Source organism: Podarcis muralis, chromosome 14 (genome assembly GCF_964188315.1).
Source record: "Podarcis muralis chromosome 14, rPodMur119.hap1.1, whole genome shotgun sequence".
Classification (NCBI taxonomy): Eukaryota; Metazoa; Chordata; class Lepidosauria; order Squamata; family Lacertidae; genus Podarcis; species Podarcis muralis.
Genome location: NC_135668.1, coordinates 31,450,404 through 31,467,413, shown reverse-complemented (window position 1 = coordinate 31,467,413; position 17,010 = coordinate 31,450,404). Strand labels below are relative to the sequence as shown.

Genomic DNA, 17,010 nt, shown 5'->3' with positions numbered 1-17,010 from the left:
TGGATAGAATCCAGAAGGGACCTACAACTAATTAGAAACACCAGATTTCCCCCTTGATACCCACTCATGAGGACAGAGCATTTTAGAGCTGGTTCTCTGACCAAACTCTCACCAGTTTCCAATAGAAATGCCTTTATTGGACTGCATCTCCATGTGATACCTACTGCCGTCTTGGATGGTTGTTAAATGAAGCTCCTATACACAGGCAGGCTTGGCATTTATGGTCCATCTCAGATGGAAGACATCTCTCATTCTCTATTAGCCTGCCCCTTATTATAGAGATACAAAAGATCACTTTCTGAAACTTTTCTTCACATAAGCAAGTAGCAACACCCCAGCAGAAATGGTTCAGTTTCTTTTGAGTGACAATAATAGCTGCGTAACACAGAGAGTGGCCCTCTATGCACTGTCTGCCAAAAAAGAAAGAAAGAAAGAAAAAGGAGTTAGATAAAATCGCTATAAATGGTTTTGGCTTGATTTGATTTGATTGTGTTGGTGTCTCTGGTAACTTCTGTCTCTTACAGCGTGGATGCTGGCAAATTGGATTTTAAAAAGGCAAAATAATAGAATTGGATCTGTCAGAGGTACACAATGCTCAGTAACTTGGCAAAATCTTTTTTGTATTATGGACTTTTATTTTATGGATGTATGTCCTGTGCTATATTATCAATACTGTTGACTAATACACGTTTGTCATGGCCTTTGGCTAGAACAGCAGACTTATGAACCCAAACAATCAAAATTGTCTGGCAGGGGAACTGAACTGCTTGCAGAATGGTGGACTGTTCTTCACTAGAGGTTTTTAGATTCCAAATGGCAGCCTATCAGGGATGCTGTAGGTATTTTCTGTATCAATGGGGGTGGGTGAACCTTTGAGGTTGCCTTCCAACCCTATCATAGTAAAATTATGAAATCCACTTGGGATCTGGTGATGGCCACCATGTTGGACAGTTTTAAGACGGACTGAGACAATTGAACAGAGGGCAAGAGGGTGGGGTTTTTTGTCAGCATTGCAGAGGGTTAGACTAGTTGACCCTAGGGATCCCTCCGGACTCTACAGTTCTTTGTTTCTAGGACGCCTGTGTTGTGCCTCCATTATTGGAGAGAAAGTATGCTGGGGAGGCAAAGGTGCTGAACTGGGTGGGCCAGGGGTCTGATCCAGCAGAGCTCTTACGGTGTTCTTAAGCATATTTTCTCTTCTTTATTCTTTAGGGACGTTCAGAGGAATCTGTAAGCAAATCAATCATTTCCCAGAGGATGCTGACTATGAACAGGATGCAGCTGAATACCTCCTGCGTAAGGTTTACAACCTCCCGGGCAACTACAAATCTGTGCTTGTTGGGGGGGGGGGTTCTACACACAGAAGGGATAGGGCTCACCCCTGTAGGCAACTGAGTGGCCAGCAAAATCCAGCTGGAGATTTCCTTGTCAGAGTATGTGTCAATCCCACTTTCGATGGAGCTGTTTTGAATTTTCCCTGAGCATCAAGGGTGGGTTGTGTGGTGTGTTTTTTCCGATGCAGTGCATTAACTAATCACTTTCCTTATTTCATTCATTTACGACAGTGTCCTTTTCTCCCTTGGACTGACATCCTTAAAAGATCGTATCCCTGAAAGGGATAGGCAAATCTATCCGTTTTGATTCTCTCGTTTTTCCAATATTAAATTCAATTCGTATTTCTGCAGCAGTTTGAAGATTCTTTTTCTTCTTCTTCTTCTTTTAATCCACATGAAACTTTGTCAGCTTTTCTGAGAGCCAGTGTGGTGTAGTGGTTAAGAGCGGTAGTCTCGTAATCTGGGGAACCGGGTTCGCGTCTCCGCTCCTCCACATGCAGCTGCTGGGTGACCTTGGGCTAGTCACACTTCTGTGAAGTCTCTCAGCCCCACTCACCTCACAGAGTGTTTGTTGTGGGGGAGGAAGGGAAAGGAGAATGTTAGCTGCTTTGAGACTCCTGAAGGGGAGTGAAAGGCGGGATATCAAATCCAAACTCCTCTTCTTCTTCTTCTTCTTCTTCTTCTTCTTCTTCTTCTTCTTCTTCTTCTTCTTCTGTGTGAATTTCTCCAGATAAACACATTTCTCTATGGCAGGCATATTTTTTGCACTGGGAAATCATGCCTCTGAAAGCCAGTTGCTGGGAATCACAAGCAGGGAGAGCTGCTGTTGTGCTCAGGTCTTACTTGAGGGCATCTGGTTGGCCATGGTAAGAACAGGAGGCTGGACTAGATGGACCAGTGGCTGGATCCAGCAGGCTCATCTTGTGTTTTCCTAATATAATGCATTGCTGAATGTCATTCTCATCAATTTTATGCATGTTTTCCCCTAGTATATGCATTTCTCTACATTTCTTTTGACTGGAGAGCTGCATTCTTAAATAAGTGCAAATTTCAAAGGATCCCTGTGTTTCAGTTCTTCAAGGGTGAATTAGGCAGTTTCTCATCCAAGTGCAAACAAAGTTGAATTTCTCCCCATCCCTCATCACAAGTTATTATATTTGTTTCAAAATCCAGTCACTTGGGCAGGATGTGATGAGTGAAGGGATGGACAGATCGGCTTAAGCCCCATCCTTATCCGTTTCCCTCAGTCTGTTCTGCCCCCTATTTTGGCAGACTTTAAAGAACCCATGAAAAATCCACATGTAAATTATGTGTGTTTTGTACACAACGTTTCCTGAAAAATACACATTTCCCAGTGCATTTCCTCCCCAAAATATGCATTTTGTATGCATTTTTATTGTAAAGATGCATATCTTACATTTTTGAAACAAACTGCATAGCCATGGGTGCCAACTCATGGGGGCCGAGCCCTTGCGGGCAGCCTCCAATATTTTTTGGTAGGGGGCTATGCCCCCCTAAAGTCCCAAAAATTCAGGGGGTGGAGGAGGCTGAGCATGGAGCCAAGCATGGCATGGCTTTAGTGACTGGCTCCTTCTCCTTCTCTTGCCATGGAAGAGAAAGAGGACTGAAGCAGCCCCCCACCAGTGGCGATGGCAGGAGGAGGAGGAGGAGGAGCTGCCAGTCATTGAAGCCATACTGTCGCCACATTTGGTTCTGCCCCCGGCTCGTTCTGATGCCCTGAAATCACACACAATGTCACACGCACGACATTGCCCATCCCTTCCCCCTATATCACCACTGGAAGCTGGAGTCTCTGTGCACAGTCCAGGTGATAGTTGCATTCTGATCCACAATAGAATTTGGAAACGTCAATTCGAGTCAGTCCTCTGTGACAAGCAGACCAAACAAATTCATCCCCCATCACTTGGCAGAGGATTTAGTCCTCAAAAAAAAAAAATGTTCCCAGTAAATTAAAAGCTCCAGGGCTTACCTGATTATCAGGAGGAGAAATCTAGGCAGCTGCCTGGGCTGGCAAGATGTAGGAAATAGCAAAAATGCAAGAAATAATTATGTCGGTCTGGAGAACCGATCCCACGTTGAGATATTATTTGGCTTGTGTGCAGCGGAACTAATGTGGGAGCAGCGCCCTTCCCAGACTCACTGTCACAATGTGTCTCCATAGAGCAGTAGAGATTGGTGGGTCAGAAGGAAGGGAGCCCAACAGTAGGTGGCGCCAGAGCCAGTGACAGGCAGAGCCAACTAACTCTCGTTTTGTCTCCTCCTGCTCCTTGTCCTTCTTCATCCTCATCATCATGAATGTGCAGGCGTCCCCCCACTTACATGCGATCGACATGCATATACGTGTGGCACCAGGAAATAAATAACTAATTCAATTCAAACCCGGAAGTGGCTGGTGAGAGCTGGAGAGTCTTCCCCAGAGCCTGAAATGGATATCAGTGAGGGCGGAGGAAGCCCTGAAGAGACTGGAGGAGCAGCAAGACTTTGTTTAGGCTGCTCAGCCTCCCTGCCTAACAGCTGGTGTGTGTGGTACAGTAGCAGTGGCTGCCACTTTTCAGCTCGTCCTCCAGCCTGCAGTCAACCCCAGAGCTTCAGTTCAAGTTGTGGATATTTTTGGATACGGTATTTTTGGTCTGGATTGGAGAGAGAGCGGCAGAGGGCAATTTAAGGGTGCTTAGAGGGTGCTTCCCACTTCCCACTATTTCACTTCTGCGCGCGGCGGGCCCAGAATATAACCCTTTGTAAGTGTTGGGTGGGGGCCACCCATTTTCATTGCCTTCTAAACCACCCTCTCAGGGCAATTCATGCACAAGTTAATTAAAAGCAGTTATAACGGAGATTTGGATTTAATGGAGAAATTGACGAGCAAAGTTCAGGAAAGAACACAACATAAGAAATCCAATAACTTTAACAAAATGTGGTTTAGCTTTTTTTCATATGTTTCATCAAAGGAACATGGTTATAAAACACCAAAAATGCATAGAAATCTGTGGAACAGCTTTTAATAGAGTGACTCTTAATAAATATACTTTGAAACCTTGTGTTGGGGAAATTAAGTGGGGGGGGCAACTTATTCTATTATTTACCTAAGTATGTAAAATCAAGAAACTTTTTTTTAAAAAAGAAAACCAGTTAAAACACAAAAACAACAAATTTGTTTAAAACAAGACTAAAACCCTAACAAAGAGACGCTCGTGGTAAAGACCCTGTTAGAACAAAAATGTCTTCAATTGATTCCAGAAAGTGCTTGTCATATCTTGACAGGGATGCTATTCCAGGGGCAGCTACACTAACAGCAACTTTCTCCCCCCCACATCCCACTGAGTTCTTCAAGGGCAGCACAGAAACTAAGGGAGAGGCAAGCCTAAGCCCTGGGCAGGTTTTAAGCTGGTGGGTTCATGACATTGGTGGGTGGGACTTTAATCAAGGCTTCTCTGAACTGAACTGTGCTTCTCTGGTCCTTGCACCAGAGCTGAGCTTCTGAGCAGTCTGGGTGATGTCCCAAATCCCTTCCCATTCTTGGGGTCCTGTAGCCAGTGAGGGTTAGAATCTAAGAGAGGCAGTTGCTGAACTAGTTTCTTTAAAGACAAGGACCTTAGCTGGCCATTTCAGGGTCCTCACCAGCATCCCCCAAAGAATAAGCAAGATTTCAAGAGCTACAGTTAGGTGACGTTTCCCTCCAGGCTGATGGGTGGGCCTTTCTTCCACCTTTAAAGGGTAGAGTGCTAGACTGTCAAAGAATGGATGGATGATGAGGAGTGGTGAGAAGCTCCAGCCAGAGACCCCCTAGAGAAGCCTCAGAAGAGGAAGGCTCCAAGCCAGAGGAGTGGTGGTGGGACATGGAAGACAGGTCAGAGGATGAAGGTGCAGGGGGTAGAATGGTTGGATGCGGAACAAGCAACAGGCTCAAGTGAGAGAGAGGAGGAAGAGGCAGAAAGCACTGCAGACATAGGACAGGCTGCTGAGGAGGAGGGGAGGCTAAGGTTGCAACAGATTCACCGGAGCCAGCCGGTTCTACTGGCTCCCCTCCAGTCTTGTCTCCAAGAGCTTTGCAGAGCAAAAAGCAGAGAGAGCACAATGGGGGCAGCCCTCCCCTACGGAGTTTAAGACTGCTTTACTGGGGCCAGTCTTGCCCATAGGTTTCTCTGTTTGTATTCTGTTTCCTTAAAACTTTACTGCTCATCTCTAAGTTTCTGTGCTGACCTGCAACTAAATCAGCACTAACATAGACTGAGACTCCCCGCTCGGCCATGAAGCTCCCTGGGTGTGACTTTGGCCCAATCACTGTCTCTCTCAGCCACTATCTCTCAGGGTTGTTGTGCGGATAGAATGAGCAGGAGGAGAATCACACAACCCACCTTGAGCCCCTTGGAGGAAAAGGTGGGCTGCAAATGTAATAAAGATGTCATAATACCAGTCGCCTGAATGGACCAGCCTCCACTCGTACTTTAACATGCTACGGTAATGATGTGAGGGATAGCTTAGTCGGTAGAGCATGAGGCTCTTAATCTCAGGGTCAAGGGTTTGAGCCCCATGTTGGGCAAAAGATTCCTTCATTGCAGGAAGTTGGTGTAGATGGTCCTTGTGGTGGCTTCCAACATTACAATTCTATGATTTCATGATTCTATGAGTGTAGTCTGAGCAGGATTTGCCTCTTCCCCTTCTCCTTCCTCCTCTTCGTCCAGGTGCAGTGAGAGCATCCAGTATCTTCCCCATCTTGAGTGTGGGTCTGCTGTTCTTCGGAGGTCTCTGTGTGGCAGCCAGTGAGTTCTACAAGAGCAAACTCAACGTCATCTTGAGTGCAGGGATTTTTTTTGTATCGGCAGGTGAGTCCCAAGTCACTTCTCCACTGTCTATGCTGCCTGGCATAAGATTAAAGCTCTGGCCTTTGCAGCCAAGGCTGACTCCCAGCAATGGGGTGCCAACCAGATTTGAATACCGTACTCCCAGAAGGAAACACTTTTGCTCTCCACCCTTCTGGCTCTCCAACTTTGCATGCCTATGAATGGGATATCTGGGTATCTGTCCCAAAACGGCCATAGAGCAGAACATCTGCCCTGAAAGCAGAGGGTTTCAGGTTCATCCCCCGACATCTCCAGATCTGGATATGGGATGCAGTGATTCTGTGTGTAGATTGAGCCCTCCTCCTCCTCCTCCTTGCCCATTAACCCTTGCCAAGAACTGCTGCTTAGGTCGGGAAGGGCCAAAGCTTAGTAGGCACAGCCCCTGCTTGGCATGCAGAAGGTCCCAGGTCCGGTTCTCTGCATCTCCAGGTAGGTCTGGAATGTCCCCTACCTGACACCCCGGAGAGCTGCTGCCCATCAATGTCAGCAATGCTGAGCTGGAAGTGTCAAAGGTCTGACTCAGTATAAGGCAACTTCTTATGTCTCTGAGCTGCTGCTGCAGCAACAGCAGCTTCAAAGGGATTTGGAGCCCCAGAATCCCTCTCAGAGCAGTTTCTGTGTACTTTGATGTATTTTACAAAACTCAGAATTGGCGCTCAACAGCAGCATCTTAATTCTGAAGTTAAAGGTTGAGCTGATAAGCCCTGTGTGATGTCTTAGCTAAGCTGTCTCTCTCTCTCTCTCTCTCTCTCTCTCTCTCTCTCTCTCTCTCTCTCTGTGTGTGTGTGTGTGTGTGTGTGTGTGTGTGTGTGTGTGTGTGTTGGAAGATGCTGTGCTTTTCTGAGGATGCTCCGCATTTTCTGGAAAGCTAAGCCAACCTTTGTTTCTTGGCAGGATGCAATTGCCTTTAGGGAAACAGCCAGAGGAGTAAATAAGATAACTCAGGGCAGCACAGTAAAAGGGTAACCACTGAATAACAGAAATGTCTTGGGACCAAGGTAGCTAAAGGACTCCCTCCAGCCATACAATCCTGCCCAGATATTTAAGGCCAGGTTCTGAGGTCCTGCTTGTACGGCCACCGGGAAAATAAATGAAATTGGTAGTACAAGCACTCTCTCTGTGGTGGCTCCACAGTTCTGGAACTGCCAGCTGGGCGGATTCTGTTCAGGCTTGCAAGCAAGCTTTCAAAATGCACCTGTTCCAGGCTGCCTTTTCTCGACAGTCTCTTGCTGCTGCCTTTCTGTGCCACCTTAAATGATCAAGTTCTTGCAAATGCAGAATAGGTATGTTGTGGTACCTGTAGTACTGCAAATTCCACCTATCAAAGCAGTCAACTTTGGGGGGGCCACAGCCGGCTTGGTTCCATAGACCCATCCTAGTGCCCCGTACCCTACTATACCCTCCAACACCTTGAGTTCCCAAACCGGGGTCCATGTGCTCCCTCCCAAGTCAGTCATGTGACCAGAGCGAGATCACTGAGCCCAAAAAACATGCTTTTTGGGGGGCCAAGCTCACAAGGCACCCAAAAAGGCACCATGAGATTGCAGCCCTGGGGGGGGGGGACTTTGGGGGTTGCTTTTTTCTGGTCTCGGTATGTTCTCACTTGAGATCACAGCACCCCAAATGGCCGCTGTGCTCTCATGCAAGAAAATGGGATGCCCCATTTTTCTGGGATACTTGGGTAAACCCTGCCCTGCCCAGGCCTGTACAGAGCTTATCTGAGGTCCAAGGTGGGAGTCTTGTTAGAACAAAGTTATAAACACAAACAAAAAAACAGGCAGCCTCTTGCAGGGTAGCCCAGCCAGCTTAGCCCTCTGAGGCCCAGGGCAAGTGTACCCAGCTGCCCCACCCCCTGCACAGGCCTGCCCTATAAAAAGCATTATTCAGAAGAGTGGTTTCCATTGCAAAGAGGTCAAACATGAGACCAATCCGGTTGCAGGGAGTTCCAAAGGTGGAACGGGTACTACAGGGGTATACTAGGGGTATACATCCATGACCCACTAAGGAAGATAGTCACACAATAAAATTTGAAACAGTAACAATTAATTGCACATTTATTCAAAATCCAATTAAAACTATGTGGTTTAATTAATTCAATGCAGCTGATGAACGTGATCCCATGATACCAGCTTTTCAAAGGCTGATAGTCATTTACACTTCGTGTGCCCCCTGCCCCCCCCCTTGACTCTCATCAACCCCTCCCCAAGAATCCTAGCGACCCCCAGAGGGAGGTACCACCCACTTTGGGAAACACTGGTTTGGCAGAACCTGCTGAAACCAGGCCTCTCCCATTCCCAGGAGGCAGCTGTGCCTTTGCACTGCCCTGGCCAGTTCAACATCTGGAGAGGAGCAGCCATCTGGAGAGGAATGCGAGCGAGTGGCAAATGGCTTCCTTCCTGACTGCTGTTGTGGGCTATTTCGTGACAGTATCTTTGTCTCCAGGAAATCTTTTGTCTTGGGCTCCCTCCGCAAATGCTCCACCCTAAAAAAGAGACAGAGAGCATTGTTCTCACTTCTTCAGCCGAGAGTAGTAGAGACGCAAAGCAGCAAACAAAATGCTCTTGGCTCATTAACGCATCACAAAGCTCCTCTGTGGCGAGGAAGCAGGGGGGGGGGTGCCTCGTGCATGTTAGCTGAAAGGGTGCCCCCCCCCTCTGGTTTCACACAGAGCCCAGAAAACGCCCCTGGGGTGCTGGCTGGTGCTGGTGTCAGGCAGGAATGCTGGAAGCTCTCTGATACTGAGTCAAACTGATGGTGCATCTAGCTCAGTGTTGTTGCATTGGGTCTCCATCAGCTGTCAAGCAGTAGACATTCCCAGTCCTACCTGGAGATGTCGGAGGGTGAACCTGGAACCCTCTGCTTTCAGGGCAGATGTTCTGCTCTATGGCCCTTTTGGGACAGATACCCAGATATCCCATTCATAGGCATGCAAAGTTGGAGGAGACCAGATGGAGCCAGAAGGGTGGAGAGCAAAAGTGTTGAAATGAAAATCGCATGACTTGCCCAAATATGTTGGCGCTTGTGTGCCACCAGCTCATCCCTTGCATACTGCAGAGTCTCATTCATCTCCTCTGACTGGATGAGCAAAGTGTCAGGAACTGGCTGGATGAGGAAGAGTGGCAGAAGCCGCCTGACCCAGAGCCCCCCAGGGAAAGCACAGAGGGAGAGGGTTTGGATTCTGGCTGCTGGTGGTGGGAAACCAGCCACACCCCAGAGGGGGGGGAGCTGGGAAGTGCTGGAGGCTGGGAACTTGGAGGGGGATGAAGAGGAGGAAACAGGCAGGTGCCCCAGCCCACAGGAATCAGACTTGACGGCTCCACCAGAGCCACCCTGACAATTTCTCTGCTGACAGCCTGCAAGCCTCATCCCTTCCACTCCTAGAACAGGATAGTACGCGCCCTGGAAATGATCTCTTTCAGCTTCTGCCTTCTGGAAGAAGGTACAGTAGTGCCTCGCAAGACGAAATTAATTCATTCCGCGAGTTTTGTCATCTTGCGATTTTTTTCATCTTGCGAAGCACGGTGTCGGGAAAGTTTTGGAAAAGCTTCAAAAATCACCAAAGTCTTCAAAAACCTCAAAAAAAAAGGCTACCACACCGCGTTCTATGAGTTGCTCCTCGAAGTAAAGTCGCAACTGTATTAACCGTGTTAAGAAAAAGGAAACAAACTTGCAAGACGTTTCCGTCTTGTGAAGCAAGCCCATAGGGAAAATCGTCTTGCGAAGCAGCTCAAAAAACAAAAAACCCTTTCGTCTAGCGAGTTTTTTGTCTTGCGAGGCATTCGTCTTGCGAGGTACCACTGTATAGGGTTATAAAGACCAGGACTAGCTGCCTGAGAAACAGTTTCTACACAAGTGCAATTCTGGTTCTAAACGCAGCATAAGGAGTCTCTATAATATATTGTATTTTAAAATGGAGTTTCAGAGTTTTTAGGGGGTTTTGAATGTTTTATGTAGTTTTTCAATTTCATTGTTCTGTATGGGACAATGACAATAAAGATATTGTATATCGGATATCGGATATCATAAGTTAACCAGTGTTGTCACTGTCTTTCTCTGTTCTGCAAATGACCTGTTCTCTCTGTTGGCTCCTGGACACAAAGTTACTTTAGTCCTCCTCTGATTCTTCCCTTCAGGGCTAAGCAACATCATCGGGATTATCGTTTACATCTCTGCCAACGCCGGGGACCCTGGGCAGAGCGACTCCAAGAAGAGTTACTCCTACGGCTGGTCCTTCTACTTCGGGGCCTTATCCTTCATCATTGCTGAGATGGTGGGGGTGATTGCCGTCCACATGTACATCGAGAAGCACCGCCAGATCCGAGCCAAAACCCATTCCGTGGCGCTGCTGAAGAAGTCCACCTTTGCCCGCTTGCCTACCTACCGGTACCGGTTCCGAAGGAGATCCAGCTCCCGCTCCACGGAGCCCAGGTCCAGGGACCTGTCCCCCATCGGCAAAGGCTTCAGCACCATCCCATCCACCGACATCTCCATGTTCACCCTCTCCAGGGATCCTTCCAAGCTGACTATTGGGACACTGCTCAACTCAGAGAGAGATCACGGGTTTTTACAGATTCACAACTCCCTCCCCAAAGAGTTCAAGGAGTCCTTACACAACAATCCAGGCAACAGACGAACCACGCCAGTCTGAGGCCAGCCGCACCCCTGGTTGGCTGAGAGTCCTGGCAGTCAGAGCTGCCCTGCTGGCTGCCATGTATAGAGGTGTATCGTTGAGACTGCATGACATGACCCGCCCCCTGTGATGGTGTAACCAGTGAAACTTTGTTTTTCAGAAGAAACCCTCTGCGGGGGTCCTGCCCCTCATGGGCAACCTGGGTTGAGGACTTCGTTTTTTCCGTTTCGTTTTTGAAATCCTCGAATCTCCACTTGCTAAGCCCGAGCGGTTGTGGCTTTGGTTTGACTGCCGCTGAGCCTCCCCAATTCCCAAACCTCTCCTTCTTTGAGCAAGAACAGACATTGTAGCTTTGCCACATGCACAGCAAAAGGGGTTCCCATTGGACTGCCAGGAGGCCCCATCAGGAATGTAGGGAGTACCCCATGGCTATTGGTCCCCCCACGGAAATCCCACTTGCGCGCTGTGGTCATCCCGAAATCACCTCTGTGGGAAATCTCCAAGCACGAAACGGCGAACCTGAGTGTGTTTGAGAAGACTGTGACCATTGTCCCTTCTTCCATCCGGATTGTATTGAGTGATGCTGGGGGGGGTTGGGGTGGGGGTTGTCTGTTTTTGTGTGCATGCATTAAATAGCTTGGAATCCCATTTCCTGCCATGTGGTTGGAAGAGATGGCCCGGAGCCATTTCTGTGGGTTTAGGGAGGGCTCTGTGTTTTTCTCGCATCTTCAACGCTCCCATCAAGGACTCCGGGTCAGGTGGGGAGAGGCAAATGCTCCCCCTCCTCCATCTCTCCCAAGGTGCTGGTCGTCATCTGCCATCTGTGGGTCAGCTTTTGACATTGCAGGTAGGATGAGCTCACTCTCTCATGCCCGGAGGTAGATCTCTGGACACCATTGAAGATTATGTGTGGTTGAGTTTGCAATCTGCTTTTCCAGCTGCAGCACCAGTCTATGTCCTGTACAGATGGGCGGTCGATTTCTGGAATGTTTGAAAGGTCCAAGGAAAGCAAATATATACCAATAAAACACATTCGGATCAGCATTTGTGATTCAGAGGCCTTTTGTTGGTAAAGGAAGGCATGGGGCAGGGAGCAATATATGGAGGGGGAACATGGGAGGGGTTTTTTATTCATATTGCAAAATAGTGAAGATCAGTCAGCAGCTTTCTTGAGGAATCAGCGCAAATGCTACCACTGTCAACTTCAAGGAAGCCCCACCTGTGAATTGCAATTTACATGCAATATATTTTCCTGGAGCTGCCAAGAGCATCTGCTGTGTTCTGCCCCAAATACATCTCTCCACACACACACCTTGGCAGGTGGAACATGGAAAGGCAGTCAGCTTTGAAGACCTGGGGAAGAAAAGGGACAAGCAGTCTGCTGGTTTACCTTAGCCTTCCTCTTCCACATGGTGACGTAGGGATGTGGGTGGCGCTGTGGTCTAAACCACTGAGACTCTTGGGCTTGCCGATCAGAAGGTCAGCGGTTCAAATCTCCGCGATGGAGTGAGCTCCCGTTGCTCTGTCCCAGCTCCTGCCAACCTAGCAGTTTGAAAGCATGCCAGTGCAAGAAGATCAATAGGTACTGCTGTGGCGGGAAGGTAAATGGCATTTCCATGTGCTCTGGGTTCTGTCACGGTGTTCCGTTGCGCCAGTAGCAGTTTAGCCACATGACCCAAAAGCAATCTGTGGACAAACACTGGCTCCCTCAGCCTGAAAGTGAGATGAGCGCCGCAACCCCATAGTTGCCTTTGACTGGGCTTAACCATCCAGGGATGCTTTACCTTCACCTATAACTTTAACTTTAAATGGTGACCTAACTGGCTGATATTGAGCCCACCCCAAGTTTCATCCTACTTTTGATCCCAGAATGGCCAAGACACTCTGCCTCTGTTTGTTTAAGCTGGTTGGCATTTCCCCCTATGCCCACCCAACGGTTTCTCCAAAAGGTACCAGACAAGTGCCCTTTAATGCAAGAGTCTTTTTATGGGTTGGGGGGAAGTGCTGAATCAGGTAATTATTGATGGGAAGTGGCCTCTAAGGGAGAGCTCTTTTCCCTAAATACAGGCTGCATTCCCCCCCCCCCTTATCTAGAAAGCTTTAAAAAGTAAAGGTAAAGGGACCCCTGACCATTAGGTCCAGTTGTGACCGACTCTGGGGTTGCGGCGCTCATCTCGCTTTACTGGCCAAGGGAGCCGGCGTACAGCTTCCGGGTCATGTGGCCAGCATGACTAAGCCGCTTCTGGCAAACCAGAGCAGCGCATGAAAACGCTGTTTACCTTCCCACCGGAGCGGTACCTATTTATCAACTTGCACTTTGATGTGCATTCAAACTGCTAGGTTGGCAGGAGCAGGGACCAAGCAATGGGAGCTCACCCCGTCACGGGGATTTGAACCGCCGACCTTCTGATTGGCAAGTCCTAGGCTCTGTGGTTTAACCCACAGCGCCACCCGCATCCCTTCACTAAGCGGTTTAGGTAAACACAATAGAAAATAGTCAAAAGGAAAACACTGGTAAAATCAAACTTTAAAGACAAGTAGATGTACAAAATTGAATAAAAAAACAGGGGGGAGACAACCGTTTTTAAACGAATACACATATTGGAATTTTGTGTCTGGGTAGACTGGTCTGAACAAACAAGGCTTAAGCATTGGAGACAGTTCAGCGAAGGTGTCTGAAAAATAAGAACATTTTAAGAGCTGGGTCAGCGCGGCATTCTTTTCTCACAGTGGCCAACCAGATGCCTGTGTGAAACCCACAGGCAAGATTTGAGCACAAGAGCCCTCTCCCCTCCTGTGATTTCTGGCACCTGGTATTCAGAAGCATTGCTGCCTCCAGCTGTGGAACCAGAGCAGAGCCCTTGTGGCTAGCAGTCATTGATACCCTCCTTGAATCGGTCCAGTTCTCTTTGGAAGCAATCCAAGCTGGTGGTCATCCCTACCTACCATGGGAGTGAGTTCCATAGATTAATCCTGTGCTGCAGGAAGAAGGACTTTCTTTTTATCCTTCCCAAATCTTCCAACATTCAGTTTCATCGGATGTCCACGAATTCTAGTGTCATGGGAGAAGGAGAAAAACTCTTTCCACTTTCTCCGTGTCATACATTATTTTATAAACTTCTATCATGTGCCCTCTTACTTGCCTTTTTTCTAAACTAAAAAGTCCCAAACAATGTAAGTTTTCATCAAAGGGAAGTCGCTCCCTCCCCTTGATCATTCCGGTTTTCCTTTTCTGAACCTTTTCCAACTCTACAATATCCTTTTTGAGGTGAGGCAACCAGAACTGTATACAGTATTCCAAATGCGGTTACACCATAGATTTGTATAATGGCAAGAACACCTATTATGTTTGCCTTGGTGTCCTGAAACTCAAATTGTGGCCAGTCTCTTTTGGAGGAAAAACTGTTAAACAGTATTTAAAATAAAGAGCAACATAGCAGGAGAGCAAAGCTAAGCAGCATCCAAATGTTTTCTTTTACCCCCAAGTTCCCACTTGACTATTATTATTATTATTATTATTATTATTATTATTATTATTATTAATTATTTTAAAAATAGTCTACAACCCTTCATCTGTAGATCTTTGGTGGGCTTAGGGGAAATATCATGTTGAGGTGGGTGGAGGACAAAAAATTGGAAATACTCAAATGGCTGAAGCTTCTTTTTTAAACTCACTGAAGGAGAGAAAACTGCAAGCATATTCCCTCTGCTTGCAAACGTATTTCGAGAGCACCCTTCCTAGGACCTCTGTGTCCTTGAAAAATATTTAAAATGCAAAACTTATCAATATTAAATGCAGCTTTTTTGCTAGAGGCAATGTTCCTGACTGTGAACCATAAAACAGACATAGACTTCCTGTATGGTCTGTAGGAAGGGTTGTGGGTGGAGGTGGAGAAGACTTTTGCTAGGCTGGGGTGTAATGGGAGGGGGGCTCCTTAAGGCAGTGGCAGACTTTGAGACACACATGCCCAGTGGTGGAGCATCTGGTTTGCATGCAGAAAGTCCCAAGTTCAATCCTTGGCATTTCTGTCTGAAACCCTGGAGAGCTGCTGCCGGTCAGTGCAGACAGTACTGAGCTAGATGCAGCATTGATCTGACTCTGTATAAAGCATGTTCCAGTGTGTCACTTGAGCACCATCTTAAATACATGGTGACTTCCAAATGTTTCAGCCTACAACTCGCACCAGCCCCAGTCGGCAGTTTGGAAATCGCAGCTTAAACCTGTGACTGTAAGAGGAGGATCAAAGTTGTTGAGGGTGTTTGTTTGTGAGAGAGAGAGAGAGAGAGAGAGAGAGTCTTGTCCTACCCCTGGAAGAAGATATTTTGAGAACGAAGAACTCGATTCCATTGAGTTAGATCCAAGAATGAGATATTTGTGGCAGCGATGGGTGACGTGGCCAACTGTGGGATGCTGACTCGCGATGCCAAGCACGAACCAGCTGCTTCGTGGAGGAGAGATGTGCCTGTGGATCAGCAGAGGGGGCGGATCCTGGTGCCAACTCATAGCGGAACCCTCTGGATGTATTTCTCTCCTGAGCGTAACACATGGAGCCGTGTGGGGTATTCGCCGCGCTGAGTGGGAGGGGGCCACTCTGAAAGGAAGGTACAAAATGCCAACAGCAGGAAGGTGGCCTTCAAGCCCACCGGCAGTGGAGGTATGCAAGCTAGCGATCCCTGAAAGACATCATGGGTGGAGGGAGAGGAGGGTCCCAAGCAGATTCTTTTAACTTGGTTTCACTTGGAAAAAATTCAGTTCCCTCTCATCCTTTTTAAAGCAAGAATCATAGAATCATAGAGTTGGAAGAGACCACAAGGGCCATCGAGTCCAACCCCCTGCCAAGCAGGAAACACCATCAGAGCACTCCTGACATATGGTTGTCAAGCCTCTGCTTAAAGACCTCCAAAGAAGGAGACTCCTTGGCAGCAAATTCCACTGTCGAACAGCTCTTACTGTCAGGAAGTTCTTCCTAATGTTTAGGTGGAATCTAAACATTAATCCTAATGTTTAGGTGGAATCTAAACAAATAAGAGTTATACCATCCATTGCAGAGACTCTCCTGGAAAGCTCTAGTGCTTCTGCTGGAAAGCAAAGTGTGGGAAGAAGAACCATGCAGCTCACGGTTCAACTATGGAACTCCCTCCTGCACATGGCTGTCAACTTTTCCCTTTTTTAAGGGAAATTCCCTTATTCCAAATAGGATTCCTCACAAGAAAAGGGAAAAGTTGACAGCTATGCTCCTTTAGGAGGCAGCGATGGCCACCAACCTGGATGGCTTAGGCTGGCGCAAATTCATAGAGGAGAGGGCTAGCGATGGTTATTAGCCACAGTGGCTATGCTCTACCTCCACAGCTAGAAGCAGCAGTGCTTCTGAATCCCATTTGCTGGACACCGCAGGAGGGGAACGGTCTCTTGTCCTCTAATCCTGCTAGAAGGTTTTCCAAATGGGGGATCTGTTTGGCCACTGTAATGACAGGCTGCTGGACTAGATGGGCCATTGGCCTGATCCAGCAGGCTCTTCTTAAGCTATGTTCTTGTGAGTCTGTCTGTATAAAGGTCCCCAAGCCATGCAGGTGTCAGGACGCTGTCAGCGGCTCCCAGCTGGTTGCCCAGGAAAGTATAAAGACTAGGAAAAGTTTCTCACCAGCCTTTTTTATTTCAGTCTTTATAGAGAGAGGCTATAGAACCCAGCCTCTTGGATAATGGTGTTGTCCCAAGTGAATCTACACACACACACACACACACACACACACACACACACAATCTCTCCCACTTCCCTCATTCATCACTTCTATGGGTGCTGCTATGTGCCCTCTGTGTTTGAGTTCTTTGCTCTCCTACTTTTAAGGCTCACTGGGTTCTGGGAGACGGAGGGTCTGGAATGCTTTCTAATGACAACATGTCAGCCAGCTGCTGCTCTGGTTCCTCCTCTCCTAACTTTTCCCCAACATCTGCCTCTGAGCAGTAACCTCCGTCAGCCCACTGTTGTAAATCTATATTGTCTTCCTCTTCCTTCTCCCTGGAAGGGTCAGGATGGGGAGGCGGTCTCTACCATTCCTCCTCTGCCCAGTCCCTGACAGCAATTGACTGTGCAGCACTGTGCCCTCTGATTGGCAGGCACGTTGACGCCTCTGGATTGGCCAGGCCTTGTGCTGTAAATACAGTTGGTTGGAGAGCATAGGAAGA

At 47.8% G+C, this 17,010-nt stretch overlaps 1 protein-coding gene across 2 annotated transcripts in view; it reads left to right on the top strand.

Annotated features, from left to right (window-relative positions):
• The window catches only part of CACNG3 (calcium voltage-gated channel auxiliary subunit gamma 3), a 64,719-nt gene extending 52,849 nt beyond the window's left edge, over nucleotides 1–11,870 (top strand). Inside the window, exons 2-4 of one of the 2 annotated variants that reach the window (XM_028706497.2) lie at nucleotides 1,213–1,296; nucleotides 6,044–6,178; nucleotides 10,330–11,870. In XM_028706497.2, the coding sequence (XP_028562330.2) occupies nucleotides 1,213–1,296; nucleotides 6,044–6,178; nucleotides 10,330–10,844 (734 nt within the window). In that variant the 3' untranslated portion in view covers nucleotides 10,845–11,870. Of the gene's footprint in view, nucleotides 1–1,212; nucleotides 1,297–6,037; nucleotides 6,179–10,329 lie in introns of both variants that reach the window. The other variant, XM_028706496.2, reaches the window with a different exon arrangement.
• Nucleotides 11,871–17,010: the final 5,140 nt, after the last annotated feature.